Source organism: Zootoca vivipara, chromosome 1, assembly GCF_963506605.1.
Source record: "Zootoca vivipara chromosome 1, rZooViv1.1, whole genome shotgun sequence".
Lineage (NCBI taxonomy): Eukaryota > Metazoa > Chordata > Lepidosauria > Squamata > Lacertidae > Zootoca > Zootoca vivipara.
The window spans coordinates 71285827-71309443 of NC_083276.1; the positions used below are offsets into that span (position 1 = coordinate 71285827).

General features: G+C 40.3%; 1 protein-coding gene across 1 annotated transcript in view; it reads left to right on the forward strand.

The window, feature by feature from the left end:
- Nucleotides 1-7681: 7681 nt before the first annotated feature.
- Nucleotides 7682-23617, forward strand: part of OTOG (otogelin) — a 94721-nt gene continuing 78785 nt past the window's right edge. The window contains exons 1-11 of the mRNA XM_060273481.1: nt 7682-7701; nt 9610-9664; nt 13731-13818; nt 16068-16160; nt 16665-16819; nt 17735-17853; nt 18870-19075; nt 19731-19864; nt 21503-21609; nt 22297-22406; nt 22678-22803. Coding sequence (XP_060129464.1) covers nt 7682-7701; nt 9610-9664; nt 13731-13818; nt 16068-16160; nt 16665-16819; nt 17735-17853; nt 18870-19075; nt 19731-19864; nt 21503-21609; nt 22297-22406; nt 22678-22803 — 1213 coding nt within the window. The remainder of the gene's footprint in view (nt 7702-9609; nt 9665-13730; nt 13819-16067; nt 16161-16664; nt 16820-17734; nt 17854-18869; nt 19076-19730; nt 19865-21502; nt 21610-22296; nt 22407-22677; nt 22804-23617) is intronic.

The window sequence follows — 23617 nt, forward strand, 5'->3', positions numbered from 1 at the left end:
GGACGCAGAACTCCGGCCGAGCGCTAGAGGGCGCAGCGCAGCCCTGCGGGAAAGGCCGGCCTGCGCAGCAGACGCGTTGTCCGAGGAAGAACGTTGTTGGCAAGGAGGGCGCCTACCCGGTCGCCTCGCGCTGCCTCGACATTTTCTTTTATGATCTCCTGTAGCCTCCCATTAATTCCAGTGAAAGGGGGACAACATAGATCAGCTTCTGTTGCATTTTATTTCTCACAAATCTTATCTTTCTGCTATAATACGCTAGGGTTCGTCCAGGTAAAATTATGCACAATGAAACACTTTTTACAGTCCCATTGATTTCGATGGAAGAGAGTTGCGCAACTGCTTATTAATTCTTCCAGTGAAATGAGACTTCAAGGCTGTAAGCCTATTTATCTGGCAATAAGTTCCAATGATATCAATAGGACTTTCTTTTGGAAAGGATTGCACTATTGCTTAACTTCCACACACGTTCTGTGCTGCAACTTAGGGTGGAATCCCAAAGGGCCACATCAGGAACTGAAACTGGAAGGGGAAATCCTGACACCAGAGCACACGTGGACTCTTTGGATCCAAGATGGTCAAAATTTCACTTAGTTATAGACCCTCTGAATGCAGGCAGATGCAATACATTTTGTAGAGGCTATGGTTTGAATGCAATCTTGTCATTCTCAATAAAGATTCAACTTTGTCAGTAGCAGGATGTTCTTGCATCGAAACAGTTTTTCAAGATATTTCACCTGAAAACGAATCAGCCACAGTTTCAGCATGTTTTGAACACCCCCCCTCACTCCCAAAGGATTCCATAAAGCTACAGAACATTCCTTTTCCTTCTCCTCTTCCAGCCCATGATTCAGGAACTGTCTATGTAGCAGGTGCATTCCGTAACTCCACCTTCTCCTACACTTTCCATTCTTCATTCTTTCCGTCTAGTCCATAGGCACAGTCTGTAGCATTCACTAGCTTCATTCCATGCACAGAAACTGTGACAATGGTACTGCTGTACTTTCAAAGAGAGTGAATAACATGCTGCCATTAGAAATTATTCTAAATCCTTCCAGGTTGCGATGCCAAATTGCATTTGCTATAGCCAATTCTATTTCCTTATTCAGACTGAGGTGATGCCCTCGGAGCCTTGTCAACTGAAATGAAACCACCTCATGGTGAAAGCTATGAGAACAGCAAATACAAATAAGACAAAAACCTGCAAAGAACCCAAAATATTTAGTCCAATTATCCTTAATTTTATTTTTATTTTTAAGTACAATCTGAATTAAAATATCCTTGCAAGGTTTTTTAGGCTTGTCAGAGGCAATGCTGCATCTGTAGAAGGTGGTATGAGCCAAAGCAAAAACAAAAAGTACTTTGTGATGTCTTGGAAATCCAGACATTTAAAAAAATCCTGCAGAGAGGTATCTACTAAAAGCAAAAGTAATGTTTCTGGGCAATTCAGCTAAACACCTGTGTGAGTAGCCAGCATAGGGAGTCCCACTACTGCAATGGGCTTTCCCCTCTCTTACCTGGTGCCCCTCTGCCCCCCCCCATATTGGGGGAATTAAGAGAACCCCCAGAACAGTACACGGAGGGAGGAGAGGGGAGATAATTCCATCTGGAAAGCAGATCATAGTATCACAGTGTTGAATTCCTCCCTCTAAGTATAATGCCAAGATTGGAAGGGGAGAAAATGAAGAAGAAAGAGACCAATTACTTGTTGGAAGTGTTGGGAATGGGATGCAACTCACCTTTTGTTGAAGGCTGGTAGGTTTGCAGGGAGAGGCAGTAGTCATAGAATGCAGGGCAGGTCCCAGTGCTTGAACTACGGTAAGTTCTGCAGGATGGCTGTCTGAGGAATTGAGATGGATAGTGGTCATGAGATATGAAGTTCTAAATCTAACAGACAAAACAGAAACTGACAAATCACTGGTTTTGGGTGGCATCCACCATAGTGACTCGAAAGTGCAATGGCTGATTTTCTAACAAAAATATGTAACTTGTCCCTCAGATCAGCTTCCATACCCGAGGACTGGAAAATAGCCAGTGTAACAGAATTTGTTTTTTAAGGATTTGGGGGAAAACCTGGAAATTTCAAGTCTGTTAGCTTAATATCTATCCTGAAAAAACTGGTAGAAAGTATCGTTAAAAGATAAAATAAACAAGCCTATAGAAGACTAAGCCTTGCTACTGCAGATCCAGCATGGCTTTGGCAAGGGCAAGTCCTATCAACAAGCAAATAGATAGAGGTGATCTGGTTGACACAGTGCACTTGAACTTTAAAAAATGCTTTTGACAAAGACTCATGAGTAAGCTTAACAGTACAGTACACAGTAGTGGAATAAGAAAAGAGGTCCGTTTGTGTACCAGGAATTGGTTAGGAGCAGGAAGCAGATAGTAAGAATAAATGGACAATTCTCTTAATTTATGCTTAGAAATGTGGAGCACTCAGCGTATACCCAAATAGATATATTATTTCCAGGCCATTCAGAAAGTTAACTTTGCTATACAGTACTGTATATATACCCTGATAACTAGAGAAGCCGGAAAATTGGGTACATTTGAAATACATAGAACTGAATGTTTATTTGTGGAAGTTCTGCTGTCTCTTGAAGCTTATATTTGTGGGTGTTTTTCTAGCCTAGGTTTTTCCCCAGTCTAAGTTTGCAGAAGCAAGCTAAATATTTTACTTTTATACATTAATTGCATAAGTGATTCCTGCAAAATATTAAGTTGGTAAATATTCCCTTTGAAGAAAAGTCATATATTGTATTTTGAGGTAGGTGTGTGTGTGTGTAAATTAGCTGCTTATTAATTGTACCAAGTAGTCCTGTATGGGGCACTATTAAAGCACAATTTAATAGTAGAATAATGGTATGGCATTTAAATATCAATGTACACAAATTGATATTAAATACAAAATTGAAGTTATTGTCATAGTCTGCCATGGTAATCTATTTCCCTGTACAGTACTTCAGGAACACAAATAACCTTGCCCAGCAAGAGGCAATTTGTGCACAAAAGCAGATCTCAGTGTGCAGATTTGATTTATTTGTATAGACCTTGAGCATTCTCCCCCTCCCCTGATGTTTTCATTATTGTGCAAGGAAGTGAAATAATGTCTGTGTTCTTGTCTCAGACAAGCAGCATCTCCATATGTAATTTCTCTTTTTTTTTTTAAAAAAAATATTTTTATTAATTTTCCAATTAAAACCAATTATATCACATTCAATATTTCAAATTATACACATATATATATCAATCAGACCGAATGTTATGCCAAATCATCTAAAGAATTTTTTATTTGGGTTCCCATGCTTCAAGAAATTGGGAATTCCTCGCAACTGTCCACTGCCGTCTTTTTTCTAAAGTTCAAATCGTCCTTCAAGTTCATAATAATCCAGATCTTCCCCTTACAGTCACGTAGATGTTTTCCACTTTCACGATTGTTTCCCAGCTGCTGATATAAATATCAAACAAAGTCTCACAGATGTTCTTTCTCCTGTGTGAGTTAATCAGTCCAGCCTCCCCATAAATCTTCTTAATGGAGCTCCTGTTGCGTTGAAGCAATTCGAAGTAGCGCCATCTTAAAAAGCTCAAATCACTTTCGCTTTCCTCTCATGGCCATGAAAATTTACGATCATTATAGAATTTACAGCTTTTCCAGGCAGGAGACCCAAACATCAAACCATAGACTCTTGGTAAATTAATGGATCTCCTTGCCCTATAGCTGAACTTAGCTTCAGGTCGCTGCTCCAATTTAAAGTGCGTCACAGCTCATAAATCCTCCGAACGCATTCAGAACTCCTTCCGTCCGACTAGGGGGGGGCTTTTCTCATCGGCAACTCCACATCTTTAAAAAAATATGCTCAGTAACAACAGTTATAAGGTTCAACTCACACAGTCTTTTGCTTCTCTTTCACTCCAAACAAGCCAGGACATCGCGTCCGGGAAGGTACGAGGCAACAATATGAAGAAAAAAATAAAATAAAAACTCACTCCCCTTATCGCTCCGTCCCCATCAATCCTTCTTCCAGATGCAGTACAATCTTTGACTCCTCTCACTCGGCAGCATAAATTTCTCAGCAGTAAACAGCGCTTCTTTCCCTCCTTCTGAAGTATGTCCATAGATTTAAGCCTAATTATCTTCTTTAACCATGGAAATCCCCGCCATGCAGATTAGCGTCCGGGAGTCCTGGCCCTTGTAAGTGCTCAGCCCAAGCTCCCCCCACTCCAAAAACAGTCGGAGTGGGTCTGGGGGCATCGCGGGCCAGCGGCCCCTCTCCGTAACCCCCGGAGAGGGTAGGGGGTTGCCATTTACTCCCCTAGCAACCGCCAAATTCCTTACAAAGGTCAGAGAGATGGAAAACAGGTCCGCCATTCCTGCAGGCGGAAACCGGAACCCTCCATATGTAATTTCTCAACCAGAAGATCAGTTGAAGGAAAATGCAAGTCTCTACTCTCCAGACAGAAACCTGGATGCAGGAAAATAGATTTTTCCTAGTTGTCACCCATGACATATTGTTGCTGGGAAAATGCAATCCACACAGTACCTGCTAACTGCTCTATATGTGTTGACATTTGTCCTCCCTCTGCATTCACTCTGAGAGGTGAGATGCTACCGTAACTCAATACACATGTAAATGTCAACTGTTGGTGAGAATTTGGTCACCCAGGTTTGAAAATCAGGAGTTCTGCTGTGTATCTGCTATGTTTCTGTTATGGTGCAAATGCAGCATAAGAAGCTAAATGTTTCAGGGTGCTGAAATAAACAGAGGGGGGAAATTAGGCACTCTTTTTTCATTTTGTGCTTACAGAAGGACCGAGTTTTGGTGAAGACGTCATTGCGGTTTCATCATTCCTACTAAAATGAATCACTTCTTACAGCTGGAAATACAATACTTGGGGACTAATTACAAAGACGGGAATGAGATCTTTTTAATTACTTGCTGTTAACAGACTTCCTAAAGCAGTCAGAAAAGGGGCTCTTTTCATCTGAGACAATTTCTCACCTGGCAATGGAAGCTTTTAAAGCTTCTGTTATGAGATAGCTGAAGGATGAAGGAAGGGAGACAGGGGTGAGAGAAAGTATGGCAGATGGCAGAGGGAGGAGGCAGGGGAGAAGGGAAGAAGATAATACTACAAAGGAATGAAAGAGGAGAAAGTGCACACACAGAATGGCAAAAAGCTAGAAATAGAAGGAGTACCTTCATTTAAATAATGCGAGGAAGTAAAAAACACAGAAATATTTAATGATTATACTTTGTAATAAAAATGAGCTGTATCAGGAGCTATCCAAACTGACATTAACAAAGTCTGGAGATTAAGAGGCTTGCATATTTCATTTTGAAAATATGGGAAGGAAATCTGCTATTGTGGCACACCTTAAACAGAACTATGCCTTCTTGGCTCAAGCTCAGGCTGGTGCTTGAAATTCTCAATTTGCCACCAAACACTTTTTAGTTAAAATGCATCTAGCTATGGGAGATATGTTTCATGCACACTGTGCATGTCATTACAACCTAATTAAACCAACAAATTTACATGTTTCCAGTTTGCCAATGTGTGTTGCATATGGAGAAACAGTCATTGGCCTTTGTGGCTACAGTGGTGCCTCGCAAAATGAATTTAATTCATTCCACGAGTCAATTCGTTTTGCGAAAAATTCGTCTTGTGAATCGCGGTTTCCCTGTATACATATTTTTAGTTACAGGTAGGTAGCCGTGTTGGTCTGAGTCGAAGCAAAATAAAAAAATTCCTTCAGTAGCACCTTAAATATTTTTAGGTTATAACCATTTTAAGTTGCCTATTTTATGTATGGAACTGGAACAGATTTGTATGACATTTACAGGCTCCCATGACTCCTTTGTTCCCATTCTGCAATACCAATGCCCTCTGCATTTACATGTGGCACATTTGAATTGCCCTGAGAACTCCAGGTATAGGGTGGTATATAAATTCAAAATATAAATACTGTATAAATAAATAAATAAATAACACAAGAGAGGCTCTGAGGTCCACTCAGAAGCTTGACCCTACTCAGATGTAAGATCAATAAACATAAATAAACCTTTTAATGGTTTTTTTAATACATAAAGGTAATTTATGTATGCATTACTATGGCCTGTATTTTGTTAGCCCCAAAATGGAAAACAAAAGCGAGGTCCCAACTGAAGAAGAATGGCAACTTAAACTGATGGAATATGTGCAGCTTGTGGACCTAACACATAGAATAAGAGAACAAGAATAACATTATGTTTATTTATTTTTTGTAAATAATTTTTAGAAAAGCACATGTTAAAAGATTGGAATTTTTTTATTGAAAATGTGGGGGGGGGGGACTGTGTACAGCATTAAGATAAACAACAGTTTTGAGGGATGGAATACTGAATGGTTTAGTTCAGGCATCTCCAAACTTCGGCCTTCCAGATGTTTTGGACTACAATTCCCATCATCCCTGACCACTGGTCCTGTTAGCTAGGGATCATGGGAGTTGTAGGCCAAAACATCTGGAGGGCTGCAGTTTGGGGATGCCTGGTAGTTTATGTAAAATATGCAGGGATTTATGTTAAGCAATTAAAAGACGCCTGCTTCTTGGGAGAAAAGCAATGACAAACCTAGACAGCATCTTAAAAAGCAGAGACATCACCTTGCCAACAAAGGTCCGTATAGTTAAAGCTATGGTTTTCCCAGTAGTGATGTATGGAAGTGAGAGCTGGACCATAAAGAAGGCTGATCGCCGAAGAATTGATGCTTTTGAATTATGGTGCTGGAGGAGACTCTTGAGAGTCCCATGGACTGCAAGAAGATCAAACCTATCCATTCTTAAGGAAATCAGCCCTGAGTGCTCACTGGAAGGACAGATTGTGAAGCTGAGGCTCCAATACTTTGGCCACCTCATGAGAAGAGAAGAATCCCTGGAAAAGACCTTGATGTTGGGAAAGATTGAGGGCACTAGGAGAAGGGGACGACAGAGGACAAGATGGCTGGACAGTGTTCTCGAAGCTACAAACATGAGTTTGACCAAACTGCGGGAGGCAGTGGCGTGCTATGGTCCATGGGGTCACGAAGAGTCGGACACGACTAAACGCCTAAACAAATGTTAAGCAAAATGAACCATGGAAAGAGAAGAGAAGTCGTTGATATTTAAGGTTGTTTAAATGAATATTCTAAAGTGTGTGTGTGTGTGTGTGTGTGTGTGTGTGTGTGTATGTATGTATGTATGTATGTATGTATGTATGTATGTATGTTAGGACGCAAGATCCATCAACAAAGCATCTTAATGGGCTGCCATCCAATGCATACCGGTATTTCCTTTGAGTGTCTTCAGGGTCAGCCTAAAAGGTGCGTACCTGTGTCCCCTCCCCAGATTAACACTCGCCCAACGGGGCGTTGTGTGGGTCTCCTCTTTCTGAGCACGCCACGGGCGAATCAACCCGAGCGAGGGCATTTCCGAGTCCCAAGCCGAGCTTCCCCTTTCTTCCTGGAGGCCTGAGCTGCGCTCCCTATAGAAGGGGCAGGGGAACGGCGCCTCCTCCTGAGGGGCCGACATTATGCTAATCAGTGACGGGAGGCGTCCCCCCCAGCGCCGAGCCGCGGCCAAGAGATCGCGTTTGGAACGGGAACAAGGCGAAGCTAGCCGGCCGGTGTGGGTCCACTCCTTGCCGTCCACACTGCCCAGCAGCGGGGCGCGGAGATGCTCGCCAGGCTGGCCGGGTAAGGCGAGTGCTCGCCTTCCTCAGCCTCGGCTCCAGGGGCCACCTCAGAGAGCTCGTCGCTCGCTGCGTCCAGATGGAGCCGCACTTCAGGCGCGCGAAAGGGATGCTGGTGTACGTCTGGGTGCCTCAGGGTGAGTCCCAGAAAGCGCGCGGTTTCTGTGAGACTGGGGTTTGTGTGTGCCGTCAAATGGGTGGGTGGGAGAGGGGATTACTACTACTACTACTACTACTACTATGACCTAGGCGCCGTGAAGGGGCTCCAGGCGCCACGGTTTGCGGGCGCCAAGGGAGCTCTGGGCAGCCTCGCGCCTTTCCAGCCTCCTCTCAGCTCGCCTCCTCTTTTGCAGCGCTGTTCGCGTGGAGCGTGGCTGCGCAGCTGTCTCCGAGGAGCGCGGTCCCCGGCCAGGCGAGGTAAGTAAGGAGCGTGAGGGGCGCGTGGCGTGGCCCACTTGCCCTTCTTCCTGTGCGTGGCCCGGAGCGAGCTTGGGAAAGTGGGCTCGCCATTCCGAGTACCTTTCCAGCTCCAAAGCAGGCAGAATGGCGAAAAACTGGGGGCTCGTCAGTGAAGCTTACCTTAACTGGCATCTCAGCTTCAGACCCGGGACGGTTCCTGTCTCTTTAATAGAACTAGAGGAAAATTCCACCCGAACCAAAAAGTGCTTCGCTCACCTCCGTGGGATGGGGAAAGCTGCACCTGGGGGAAATCTGCCCCCTTGTGCTTTGATTTGACTCTTAAAGGGACAGGGGCTCTTTCGGAGCCCACTCTGGGCGACCATGACCAGACCTAGAGGTGCTTGGGCTGAGAAAGGAATGGTGGTTTAAACTGGGAATGGAATCCCAAAGCTTTGCTGAATGTGCTGTGCATTCTGACAAGGTGTGAGAGTGAGCTGTGGGAGAATCAAAATCTGCCTCCAGAGGCAGAGCTTTGTTAATTCCCTGCAGCAAAAGCAACAAAGAGTGATGTGTTACCTTTAGAAACTACCAGATTTGTTGCGGTCTAAGATTTCATGGGCTAAAGCCGATCAATCATTTAATGAAGCGGTCCCTAGTTAACAGAACATCCTATGCGACCAAAAATAAAATAAAAATGTCTTTAAGGTGACACAAGACTCATAATTGTAATTAGAATCTGGTAACATAAGAAATTTAAATGTGCTTCTGGCACCAAGCTTGGTTGCCTCTTCAGTTAATCACTTAGAGAAGCAGATTTTCTTGCATTACTCTGTCAAATATCTTAGGCAGGGTATGGATTTCTTTCCTCTATTTCTCCTTGCCTGCAGAAGAATTATGGAGATATAATTAAATGGGAATAAACATAAATAAATAAATGGAAGCATTTCTACATGAAAGGCTTCTGGATTACACCATTTATTTCCCTTACTGAGTAAGAAATGACTTTAGTTGCTGGAAGTACATATGAGGCCGCAGAGAATGGGGAATAACTCTTCATGGGTATATCCACACCAGCATCTTTATTGATATAATTTAAAATGTATTAAGTGCTCACAATTTGCAACCTGTTGATTCTTAATGTTTTACAGACTCACAAGGGATGGATTAATTTATCTGAGGAGAAATTAAGGATTTGCGGCTTTCATTTTAAGGTGGAGGGGAGTAATTAGTGAAAGGAGACATGCATACAAGAGAGCAGCTGGTGTGTATTTGTTGTTCAGGAGCTAATCAAAGCAACCAGAGACAGAGTAGAAAAGCACCCTTTCGGAAAAATCAAGAGTCAGAGGAAACCCCTTAAGCCCACTTTGTCTGATATTCGCTCCAAAGGAAACTCCTAGTTAAACCTGGGGCCCTCCGTCTGAGAAGAGGTGCAGCTTCCCTGAGTTCTGCATGAGTAAGAAAGGTGCAGATTACCTCTGCTAAACAAACCCAGCCTTGTTCTTTTTCTGCCTAGGAACGGCAGCAGTGCAGTACTTCGGAAAGGAGATCCTAGTGCCCTGGGAGAGCAGGTAAGGCAAGGGCACCCACTCACCTGTTGGGAGCTGTTTTTTTCTGTGTTTGAAAGGTTGGCTCAACCATGCATCCAACAAATTATAGTGTGTGGGGTAGGGGATGGGGATGGGCGTTCCAGTTACTGTGAATATTTTCTTTCAGCCGTTTGGCACTGTGTTGTCCAGCTGCTGAACGGAATACATTTCCTTATGTCCTTTCATTTTCTAGCAGTATTGAGAAAATGACTTTGTTTGCAAACAGCTTTAATGAAAGGGTTTGCTTTCATCAATAGCCGTGTTTGCTGTGAGAGTGTTTTGCCTTGGTTCTTTTACTGAAATAACATGCAAGAATAGTTAGACAATTATACTCTTGGCTTTAAGTGAAATGTTCCCTCGCTATACATATTATAATTGAAGAGGGATATTGAAACTGTTTGATGAGCTTTTGATACAGTATTAATGACTCAGGCTGGTGGATTCTTGACTATGTTTGTAATATGAGTCAGTAAAGCTGAGATTTACTACTTTGGTCACTGAAAAGGACCTGTTAGTATGTAAAAACATATATAGAAACTTAGCCATTTTTATTTAGTAGAGGAACTTGGATAGTAGAGCTATCCAACGCCAGAAGTAGGGGGGGGGGGAACCCCACTCACATTTCCAAATGCTTTCAAATAGTTGCTTTCTATCTGGCCCATGAAAACATTGAAAGAATAAATGATATGCATGGATTTGTAAAGAAAAAATGCTTATTTTATAACATTGCCTTTATAACATCAATTTTGCCAGGCTTTATATTATTTTTTTATAAGACAGGTAACAATGAATCAAAATAGGCATATAATTCTGTTGTTTATAAGCATATTATTCTGGATACCTTTCAGTAAGTTTTAAGGAATTCTCACTGTTGTACCTGGATTATGAAAGTATTATAACAGACAGGAATAATATCACTTTATTTCTGTAGGTAAAATAAGCTGAAACAAAACCAAAATAAATCATGAGACTAAATGATCAGAAACAATGATTGCATTAAAATATTATGTTGCCGATAAGATCTATTGTAATTTTAATTACTTTCTTTTAAATTAATGTTTATTGTTGTTGAAAAAACTAGCTTGTTCAACATTTAAGCCTGATTCCGATTAATAATTCTTAAGGATCTGATACTGTTAAATGCAAGTTGTTCTTAGTTCTGTCAACGTCGAGTGCTTATGAACTGTTTACACTTTCTAATGTGCAGTAAAAGTGCAGTCTTGTTTGAGTGCTATAAAATCAATACTTTTGTTCTTAATTTGTTTTTTTCAAAAATTTTTTGAATTTTAATAAAGACAAATGTTATAGAAAAAAGAAATGGAAGAAAAAAATATTTTAAAAGCAATAAAATTGTTACAATTGCTAATGAATAGGATGCAGTTCTACAATTTATTGAGTCAATAATAAAACACACCAAGTAGAAAAGTATGCATGTCTATAATTAGGTTTTATTTAGTACAGTTCAAAGTTACTTTTTATCTTCTTTTTTGAAGTAAAATTTTGTAATAATTTTGGTTTGGGCTGTCAAACCATTTGTAATCATTTAATTTGTAATTTCATTTCTTTATAATTAAATTATACACCAGAACCATATCATCTGCCATATCTTTTAAAGTATATTTTCCCTTCATTCTTTTTTGTGGTTCTTATTTTCTGAATGGGGAAAGAATTTAGTCACTTCAGATTTTCACTTTGTACAGCTTAATTAGGCTCCTCAAAATGAGTCAGTTTCTTGATATTATTTTTCTCCACTTTTTGTTTCTGGAGAGGTTTTGCAGAGAGAAAAATATTCTGCACAATCACAATAATTAAATCAACTGCTGATAAGGCCAAACTTTTGTTTTTATGGAAAGCATCCAGGGAATAACAACCATTCAGTTGCTTCTTTTAAAGCTGTTGATCCTTAATCCCTCACTCCAAGCAATTCTAACAATTCTAATTCTAATATTTGGCAGATTTAACTGAAATGGGAACATCATCAGTTTTGGTAATTAATGGAACTGAAGTAGTTAAACTCAGGAGAGGAGGGTAAACCAAGAGTGGATAAACTCAAAACTATGGGGAAATGGCAAACATTTCATCAACACATTGAAACACTGCTGATGCTCACCAGTTGAGTTGAGCCAGCGACAACACCCACATGCGACTCGGATTGTGTCAGTGAACTCAGGTCATTGGGGACACACCCCAGTCTACTTCTCTGCATCAAACGCACGCCACAGTCCAAAGTGCCCTCACTCCATCAGCTCTAGTGTCTCAGCCAGCAATGATCCTCCATTGCAAGTCTCCAGATATCCCTTCAGGCAGGTGCTATTGTTTTGGAGTGCAACACACAAACTGAAAAAGGAAGGGCACGCAACATAGTACCCACAGAAAGCACATGCAGCATTTTTTGGGACAAGAATTCAAGACATATCCCAGGACAGAAAGATTCTCGCCAAGCAGCCAGGAGGACACACAAGCCATAGAGGCACACTGACAGCAGCAACATCCCGTGGTTCACTGCATATAGCATGGGAATGGAAAGCAGGAAACAGGAGTTCAAGACTCATCCGGGAAAAGGGATGAGGAATGACCCCCTTCAGCTTTTGTTTATGAGCACATGTGCAATCATGGAAGGGGAAAAATAAAGGGAACTGATTGCATTCAACCCATAGTACAAACATCACTGAGCAGTTCTTAACTTGTTTGACCAAAGCAATGAATAGGAATTGGACACAACATGGGGCATTGAGTCTTCTGCCATCCCCATGTGGTTAAGTTACATTGATGGTTGTTACTTTGTTTCCCCCCGGCTGTTTTAATGTTTTATGACTGGTTTATTGCATTTATTTTTGCTGTTGGTTAAATTGTTATGTTGATGTTTTGACTTAGTTTTTTGGGATTCACTGAGGAGAGATGGATATAAATACTGTCTCTTAAAGAAACAAGTAATATTCATAGCCCTTGTTATAATACTATTTGCTCCCTTCCCCTGGTGGTGCCAGCATTTCAAGTCGGGTTTTGCCCGCTGCATCCAAGATTGTAGTTCATTTGCTTTGTGTCAGATCCATCTCCTTGGAAGTAGGGAGAGAGGATTAAAAGTAAAATAGAGGCGAGGCATATGGTTATTATTCTTTGTGCAAACAACTGCATGGAATATTTATTTATACATTTATACCCTGGTCTTCCAATGCATTTACTATTTGCCTTGTGCAGTTCAGTTTAAAACTGTTGCAAAATAAACATTTACATAAAACAAATAGGAGCATAAAATCAGAACGGGTTTAGCAGATAACAATGTTCAAAAAAGGGCTAATATTTTGAAAGTCCATGTTATTTGAGGCTGTTGGCCTCATCACTTGAAGGTTGTGAGCTGGTGATACTGAAAATGTGTGTTCTGTTGAATAATGTTGATGTCATTAGAGCCACATTATGGACCCCAAGTCCAGTGCCCTGTGCAGTCAGAGCCCTAGCAGCAACAAGTAGTGGTGTGCTAGGAAGCAGAACAACATGGTGTCCGGCTTAATCTCTGAAATTTTCACCGGGTCAGGGGTCTTGGTCCAACCCCTTATTGCTTCAGGGCCTTATTGGCTCTGAGCCCCCAAAGCTAGAACTAATTGGCTAAACTTGCTGCTGCTCTTGTCCTGTTGTGCCATCATTTGAGAGAAAATGTGCTGGCACTATTTTGTCCAATCATTTTGTGAGAAATGCATCTCGTTTCTCTTTCGATGCTCTTAGCTGATGAGTGAAGTTACAGTTATGATTGACACTTGGGAGATAACTGCAAACCATAGAGATAACAGACTACAGTCACAAACTATTGTCTGCAAAAGGAATATCCACATGATAAAAATATTCCTTCTGGTAACTACATGGCCTTACCCTCAAATGCATTATGGGTTGTCTTATGCTTTAAACTTGAATCCTTTTTTGAAATTTGATTTAAAGCCTGATGGCAAACATGAGCATGTGTGAGAACACCTTTTAAAATTATGTTTCTAAAGAGTTATAAGCCCTTCACAATGCTATGCTTTTTTAGATTAATTCTTTTATACTTTCTGTACAGGGATTTGGAACATCAGTTTATAACTCTTCATCTACTACAGTATCTTCCAGGCAAAGAAGATTTCACAACACAATTTGTGAATCATCCAGTAAGATCCCTCTTTGTTCTGTTTTTAATCTGTTGGGAGCTACCCAGAGTGGCTGGGGAAACCCAGCTGGATGGGTGGGGTATAAAATACTACTACTACTACTACTAATAATAATATAATTGTGATTATGATCATTTTTAAAAATCACTGACCAAATTAACATGTGTGTCCCCTTCACACTTCTCAGAATTGACATGCAAACAAATGTCTGCTTGTTAAGTATTAAAATGTTTGCAGTTTAGAGTGTATATAGTCTGGATGCAGTATCTAAACAAAGTTTGATAAAGTAGCATGAAAGGGGAAGTAAGGGATAGGTGATAGTTGTGTCTAGAATACATTAGGAAATATGACAAAATCTGTGAGTGGTATTCAAACCTGCTCCATTCAGAGTTGACCCATTGAAAGCAATAGATCCCACTTAGTCATGTTCATTAATTTCATTCGCTTTACTCTGAGTAGCTCCTAGTTGAATACCACCCCATATGTTGTAAAGAAGAATTTATGGCAAACTTTCCTTAGACATGGAATGGACTAGGTTGGAATTTTTCACTATGCCAAGTGATTTGTATGGGACTTGCAGAAGTTCCCCCAAGGAGGAAAAGGAATGAAAAGACATGTGCTTTATGGGGAGGCTCACCTTCATTTATATTCACACACTTAATAACCTACTGCTGTAGGATAATTGTTAGTTCTAAAATAGTGGAAGGGAAGAGTTTAGTTCTTCTGTGCCATAGAAATAATAATAATCTTTGTATAGCCAGAGGCAAAGGGCAAGACAAAGTAAAAGACAAGAATCCTGAAGAGTAAATGGAGCCAGAGAGTGGAAAATGTCATGGGTGAAGGCCCCAGATATAAGAGGGAAACTTATAAGGTCTTCTAGCAGTAGGAATTCTATGGTTCACTAGCTCCATTGATAGCATTTCTATTAAAATTCTCCAGTGCTGGCATCACAAACGGGGCAAATGTAGAAGCAGGCACTGGGGCAAAATTGGTAATGAAAATATTACTAAAATGAACCTAGAACAGGACATCAAATGGAAAATTGCCTATGAAATTTAATTGGCTTTTGAATTGCCATTTTCAAAGCCTGCCTGCTGCTCTCTTGCCAGCTGGCTAATGATGGATTACAGGATGAATATAATGAATATGTATTATTATTTCTGGCTTATCTGACAATGTCAAAAGCTATTTACCTGGTATTTAAGCTTTGGCTTACAGTATTTTTCAGGATCCTAATTAATGGGAGCTGATCCTTCTCAACAACACAGAATATGAGCCTAGAGATTATTGCAATTAGCTCTTATTACATTGAGTGGGCATCTTCATATTCCTTATGAAACTGGGTCACTTGAAAGTATTACTGGGGATTTTGGGGGTATAGTTTGATACAAAATAGTTTGTAATTGATTGCTATTTGCCACACATTATTTATGTGGTATGTAAAAATATTTGAAATATGATTCAAAGGTTTTCCAATGATATTAGATCACTTGTAAGTGTCAATGGGTATGCTTTAATGGTTAATTTATTTTATAAACTTAATATTGGGGGGGGTAGGATGATTTGTGCAAACTATTACAGATACTGAGCTGGATCAACAGGTTCTTTCTGTGAATGAAAGGGGTGCTTCTGTCAACATTAAACTCCTTCCATGAGTGGAAGGGAACCTTTGGATCCTGTTACTTCTGCCATTTAATACTGTCCTGTGCATTTTATAGAATATGGAATTCTTCCTTGCCTAGAGGATGAGAGCCATTACATGTTGCAGAAATCGCAGGTATATGTATCTATGGTGTACCTTTAACATGTGAGAATGGTACCCATCTATTTTTGAGGTGTCATTCCCCTTGGATTAGGAGCCTCTTCTCTGGAAGGGAAACTATGGATGCAGCCCATCCCATGCAAAAAAACCGCAACAAGTAGTAATAGCTCTGAGTCCAAGCAAAGTCTATGGTTTGGCTCCATATGTTAGGGGAAATTGCAGGTCTACATGGTACCCACTAATTGCAGGAGGGTACCCACTAACATCTGTAATGTATGATGTACCTATAAGTACATTCTCAGTTAAGAGATGTATGATTTTCAGTTCACAAATGAGATGCAAACAATTGTTTTCCGAGAAAACCCTTGCAGTCCATTATCTGAAACACAAGTTGCTATTATCTACTTTCACATGTCCATCTAATTACCCCTTAACATGTACAGTATATGACTTTCAAATAAAGGATTATGTATTCTGTCTTAATTAGATTCATTCACATGCTTTAATGGAGGTGAGTGCGTGCATTGGCAACTGTGTGACTGTAGTCGATATAATGCAACTGGATCAAGATGTCAGAAAAGTGAGTAGAAAGTAGTTTGCATGTTACATATTGTGTCTAGCATGACGTAAGACTCACACTTACAGCTTTATTGGCAAACTTCTTTTCAGAAGAAGGCTCAATTGACTTGTATTATTGGGCCTTTTTGAAGAGGTGATGGATACGGTAACTGAACTACTACATGTGTTGTTTATTTTAATTGATAATTTGTGTCCCACCTTTCCTCCAAATAATGCTCAAGTCAGTTAATCACAATGATACGAATGCAATAAGATATTATAAAATAACACTGATTATGTATATTATTATGTGTATTAACACACCTGTGGATTTATCAATAATTGTTTTATGTACACTGCTTACAGCGTTTTTAAAATTAAGTATCTATATGTTTTGCTAAATAAACAAATATTTAAACATTCCTCCTTTTTGGGAGCTCACCCCCCCAGAAGAGGTATAGGCATTAGTGAGAGATCCTGTTTCTAAAATTGCTTCCCCACCCCCTCTTTTCATCTTCTGCCATAGTATACAACACAGGTGCAGAACGAGACCACATTTGCCGAACATGGGGACAATACCATTATGAAACCTTCGATGGGCTCTACTACTTTTTCTCTGGAAAATCTACATACACTCTCTTAAGGCAGAATGAACTGGACGAACAGAGCTTCTCTATACAAGTGAGAAATGACAGTGTAAAGTTCATTCCATTTAAAATAAATCTGATTTGCAATAAATATGAGCCTTTCATGCATTATCATCATCATCATCATTATTAGTAGTACTATTAAAAAACCCCACTGTGAGAATTGTTTGATTCTGTTGCTTCCTGCTAGTTCTTGAACCGATAGTTCATTGGGTTGGGCTGCTTGTATGGTTTGACCTACAAGCAATCCTTCAGCATGCATGGTGCTACGGAGGTATCATTTCCCAGAGCTGATCAAGATTGTGAGTGACAACTATACCTACTGCTGCTTATCCAAGCTCATTGGAAACTGAAAGGAGTTGAGTGAGGAGAGCCTGGAGGGCTTGGAAGAAGTTGTCATGGACAATGCCAAGGCTCAGGCTACCCTGGAGGCCTTCCTCCAATGGAGATTCAGTATGGTACTCGGCCATGAAATTGAATGGGTGACCTTGCGCCAGGCACTGCCTCTCAACCTAAGCTACCTCATTGGGTTGTTGGGATTAAATGAGGAGGGGGAAAGCCATGTATGCCACCTTGTACCCCTTGAAGAGAAAGGTGGCTATAAATGCAATAAAAATGAATGAATGTAGCTGTCCACTGTGAGAATAGGATATTGGACTGGGGCCTTTTATTTGATGCAACATGGCTCCTCTTGTACTGACTCTGACACTGGAGGTAATATAGCCTTTGACTGAATGGATTTGTATTCCACCTTTCCTCCAGTGGCTGAATATGGTTCTCCAGTTTATCTTGAACTGAATAAATATGAGATATGGAATAATACTGTACTTAAAGGGATGCTCACAGAGGCTGCAATTTCAAAGTCATTTTGGGGCCCCATTGCTAAAGCAGTATGTGAAATGCCAAAAACATAGTAGTTGCTAAAATACTTTTCTCCCATTTTTGGCAGGTCCATAATGATCCAGATTGCAAGTCTTCTCCATATTCCTGTAAACGATCAATTAGCCTATACTTTTCTGGAGACGGGGAAATCAGATTAAGTAGTGAGGTCACCTACAAAGGAATTGGGTAAATTAAATGTATACTTTCATGATATGTAGTGTTTTTATTTGCCATGCTATTTTGATATGCAGAGATGTAGGCCCCTTAATTGATTCCTAACTATATGCTATCTTCAGTCCTACAAATTAGTCATGTTTGTGGGTGAAATGAACTCAGTAATGTTCATATTAATAATACAGTAATTCAGTTGGCAAGCCATCTTAAGTTTATTATTTGTAACACTAAGTCATTAAAAATAGTGTGTACATTTCTTCAGAAATGGGGGCATAATCTAAGAGTGATATAAGTGTGATTGGAAACAAAAATAGCAACATTGATTGATAGTGGAATGCAGTAATTACTATAATTGGAAAGAGATTATTTATTTATTTCCCCATGAGACATCCTAAAACATTTTGCAATATAATTAAAATATTAAACAGTTTTAAAAAACTGCATATATGAAAACTATTATGCACACACACACACACAGACACACACATTTTAAAACAGCACATACATAAAATTAATGCTGACCCAATATTTATGCCAACTGGGTATTCAAGAGGCCTGTTGAAAGAGGAACATCTTTAGCAGGCACTGAAAAGACCATAGATAAGGTGCCTGTTTGAAAGGTGAAGGTAAAGGTAAAAGACCTTGTCAAATGTGACTATGGGGTGCGGTGCTCATCTTACTGGTACTTCATGTGGTCAGCGTGACTAAACTACTTCTGGTGCAACTGAATACCCTGACAGAAGGCAGAGCGCATGGAAATGCTGTTTACCTTCCCGCCACAGCAGTACCTATTTATCTACTTGCACTGGTGTGCTTTTGAACTGCTGGGTTGGCAGAGGCTGTGACAGAGCAATGGGTGCTCACCCCATTGCGGGGATTCGAACCGCTCACCTTCTGATAGGCAAGCCCAAGAGGCTCAGTGCTTTAGACCACAGTGGCACCCGCGTCCCTGCCTGTTTGATATATAATGGGTATAAAGGATGACAATGAGTTTGTTTGTTTATCATGGTATTTGTTTGGCTTCCCAGGATACAATTACCATATACCATAGGGAACTTGTACATCCAAGCATTAGCTGGATATGTCATTGTTAGACACCAATATGCATTCTCTCTGGCTTGGGATGGTACCTCTGCTGTTTATATTAAGATGGCTCCTGACTACTTGGGCAGAACTCATGGACTGTGTGGTAACAACAATGCCGTTCTGCAAGATGAACTTGCCACTAGTTATGGTGAGTATTTCATCTAATTTATTAAGATGTTATTTGTGTTCCTCAGCAGTTACAGGCCTTACTTAGAAAAAGAGCAAGACTGTGCTAGCCCTCTTTTTGTCTAGTTTGGCTTCTCTAAATGCCATAATCGCTATGACTTCATCTATTGGCTAAAAACACTGAAAGGTGAGAGCAGGTTAGTTTTCACAAGACAAATGGGCAAAATAGTGACTGGACGTTTTGCTTCATATCTTAGGTTCTACATGGGCTTGCTTTTTAAAATGAAAGTTGGGAACCTGGCACATTATGGCTAGTGGGATGGTGGCAGTGCTGCCTGTTAAATAGCTTCTGTCCATGAGCAGAAAAGGACCAGACTTTCTTCTTGTGTTGTTTTAAAGTGGATTCTTTGTGATTTCTACATATACTTTGCCCTTCAATACTGATGGGCTTTGTGTGCATTTTGTGTGCCAATGTCTTTATACCATTTTTCCCCGAGGACAAAATGTAATATAAGACGTGGCCTTGGATGAGCTGTTGATTAGAATTTAGCATTAACAGGAGCAGTCAGACTTCCATCTTTCTATCTGACAGAGATGCTTCGTATTTCTTTCATAGCTTCCATCTAAACCCGATCAAGAAAAATGTTAATTTCCTGCATTTGTGCACTTTCCCCTAGGAAAACTTACTGAAGACATTGAAGAGTTTGTAGAAAGCTGGAGAGAAAATCCTCCACAGGAGAACATCTTCTCCTGGGATACCTCATTTAACTATGAGCCACCCTGTCTGACTCAAAGCCAAACGTTTTTACAGGTAGGCACGATAATTGATGTAAGACAGGCACACTGGCTTGCTCTTGCGATTGAGGGGGCTGGTGCTGCACAACATACTCACACTCTGTGCACATGCCACAATGTGCTGATGTGCCGCATGCACATTATGTGGCATACACGAGTGATGGGAGTGTAGCATGTGCACATGGCATGAGCACATCACTGCAGAATATTGAGGCGGCCCAGCACCCTCCTTGAAAATTGCGGGGGCCCTTGGCCCCTTCTAGGTGACACCCCTGATGGAAGACAAAAACTTATATGATACTGAATTCTGAAACTTCATATTTAAAAAATGACATAAATGACTTCCTTATTGTGAAAAGAAACTGCTGCCCATCGTTATGAGATTGAGACTCCTTGTTAAATACCTGTGATGCATTATAAACATCGTTTTTGGATGGCTCACATAGCTTTATACTGGCTGAAATTGACATGACAGAAATTGAGCTAGCTGGGGTATAAATGGAAGATGATTTCAGATTCCATCTGCCTCCTGCTTTCAAGTTCATTTTTGATTTTACTCTCTACCTCAAAATATGTGGAATATGTTATTTCCTAGAGGAGTGCTTAAGGTTCATAGATTAAGTAGATTTCTTATCACGCTTGAGTTATTTTTAAATTCCTCATTTTATTTCATTCTTTGATTTTATTATTCCTATTTTAGCATTCAAAGCCTGTAGCCAGCCAATGGACTCCTGTGATACCTAGTGCCAGAATTTAATCAGATAATTCTTCCTCACTTGTATTAAAATCTGTGAAAGAGCTTTTGTCTCCATAGGCAGCAGTCCACAATGACAAAGAAAAAGTTCATCATAATTTTGGCTACCATGTTTCAGTTTTATCAGAAAACTTATCCCATACCAAGTCTGCTTTAGATTTGCTGGGTAGGGATGATAAAAAACAAACCAGTTTGCTACTGGCCCTGGAAGGGGGGGGGGGTTATCAAATAAAATATGTCAACGTACATACAGTATAGTGCATGTATTATGTAAATGTAATATGAGTATGTTTAATTACAAATTATACATCTGTGTTGAATCTGATGGACCTCATTTGAAACCTAAAATATAAACAATTCACATGCTAGATAAATTTGAATTCACAATGCTGCCTCTTCAGCTAAAACCTGTACATGGAATTGTACTCTATTCATGGATCATAGCATTCCTGCCTTCCCTATATAACACCCAGCGCCTCCCTGGAAATCCACTCTTAAGGACTGGCTAGGCCAGGCATCCCCAGACTCTGCCCTCCAGATGTTTTGGGACTACAACTCCCATTATCCCTAGCTAACAGGACCAGTGGTCAGGGATGACGGGAATTGTAGTCCTAAAACATCTGGATGGCCGAGTTTGGGGGTGCCTGGCAGGCTCTCTGGCGCAGAGTGAGATGTGACATAGGAACCTGCAGCATGACATGGAAATAATAAAAAACCAACCCCCCTTGTGCAAGCCTCCTACTCAGCAACATCTTTGCAGCCTTGCCAATCTTTCTAGGACCATTGCTGTCAGACTTTAGATTCAAAATCAAAGGCTGGATACTTATCAGGTGATCTAGTTTCTAGACTATTTTTTAAAAATAAAGCTTCTTCCTTCACACTCATTCTTTGTGTTTTCAGAGGACATATGCATTTTGCAGCATTCTGCTCTGGAGCCCCTTCAAAGAGTGCCATGAATTTGTGAGCCCATTTCCTTTCATGGCCAGTTGCACAAATGATCTATGCATGTAAGTGTCTTGGTCTGAGAAGTCCCGAAATAGCAGTCAGTGGTTGGGATTCAGAGAGGTCCACTTAAAACACTTCTTGGGATGGATGGGACTGTGCTGATTTTCAGCTTCTAGTTGCAGCACTTCATACTGATGAATGCCATTCCAAACAGTCTCAGTATCTATAGGTGTAGCTTTTTAATGTGCATAAGATACCATGGTAGCTGTGGGAATGGGGTTCTTTGGATTTTGGCCATTATTTTTCTGCAAAAATAAAATATGTCTCTTTCCCCCCTTTTTGCCTGCTTCCCTTCTCACTGTTTTTGACTGTCCTTTGTGGTACAACTTCTAGTTATAATAGAATAAGTGGCAGATGAGTTAAAGCCAATATTAATTCATTTAAACATTATATGCATTTTTAATGTTCATCATTGGTATAATTTAGCAGTAAACCATGGCTTAGCGTTATGGAAACAAGCCTCAGCATGACTTGCACTCAATTGCAATCACTGCCTCCACTCTTGTTTTAGCTGCAAGGAAGAAATTGGCAGCTTCAATTTCTGTTTTAGTTTAACATCAGTTTTATGTGTTGTCTCAGTCCTAAACTGTGGTTAATTTTAGTGAAACATATATGAAGCTTTGTTTGCATCTCTGCATTAGAACAGTGAAAATAAGGCTATGTCAAATTTATTTTATTTTTGTGTTAAGGTCAGCAGCTGATAATGCAACTTTGTGTCGAGCATTAACTGAGTATGCCAGGACTTGTGCTCAAGCAGGAAAACCTCTCCACAACTGGCGGGCACAATTTAAGGAATGTGGTATGCAATGGCAAGGTTTTAGAATGCTGTCTTCTGGCAAAATATTCTGCAAATCGTTTATTTCCCTTTCTGCAGGTTTTCTTGTTTTTAAATATTGTACCTTAATTGGTTATTGTATGCAAGTTCAAACTTTAAGACTAAACAGTATATGCTTTTGCATGGAGACCACGTCACTAGATGCTTAAATTAAAATTAAAGTAGCATAAATTTTGCACCCCAGGAAGGAGAAGCATAAATCATTTAACATTTCTTCATTTCTTCTGTTTTTCAGCCATTAAATGTGAGGAGCATCTTGTCTACAATGAATGCATTGACTGCTGCCCAGTTTCATGTCAGCAAAAAACTCATTGTGTTGACAGTGAGCTGCCCTGTGTTGATGGATGCTATTGTCCAGATGGTAATGCATTTTTTGTTGTGGAATTTTGTTAGAAGTTGTGGCCTTTCGGGAGTGTATGAACTTTCTGCAATCTACAAGACACTGTACTTAAGTCACACTCCAGATATTTGTCAACAAAACCAGATGGGTTCATTCTAGAGGCAATGGGTGGTGTTCAACTGACATTTCCTGTCAATACAAGGATTTCCTCTTGTGCAATAGAACTTTTCTCTCTTCTCTTGTTCCCATGCACATTCTCTCCCTTTCCTAAGTCTGCTACAGAGAGTTGGAGGAACCCCCAGAGCAGATTCTATGAATGAGCTAGACTATGAGGGTTCAGGCGATCCCTGAGGTATCCTGGACCCAAGTTGTTCAGGGCTTTGTAAATCAATGCAAGAATTTTGAACCTGGCTCAGTAGCAGATGGGCAGACAGTGCAGTAGTTTTAACAATGGTGTCACATGTTCTTGACCAGAAGCTCCCCTCGGCAATCTGGCTGCAGCATTCTGGAGTTTCCAAACCAGACCCAAGTGCAGATATAGATATTAAATAGCATTGGGGACAGATTTATTGAGAGTAAGCATTACAGAACTTGGTGTGATATTTTAGAAAACAGGCTTAGACTGCAAGGGTAAGTGATAGCATGTCCTATATTGACTTGATAGTATGTTATGAAATTAAAAGGACTTCTGTGAAAATATTTTTGGTATCAGGTTGCAACTATTTATAACTCAAGTTGTTTTTTCTTTATGACAAAAGCAGCTTTTAACTGTTTCATAATACATCTTAACCTTCTGTTTTGCTTTGCTTTTTTATTATACCATTAAACCTTGCAG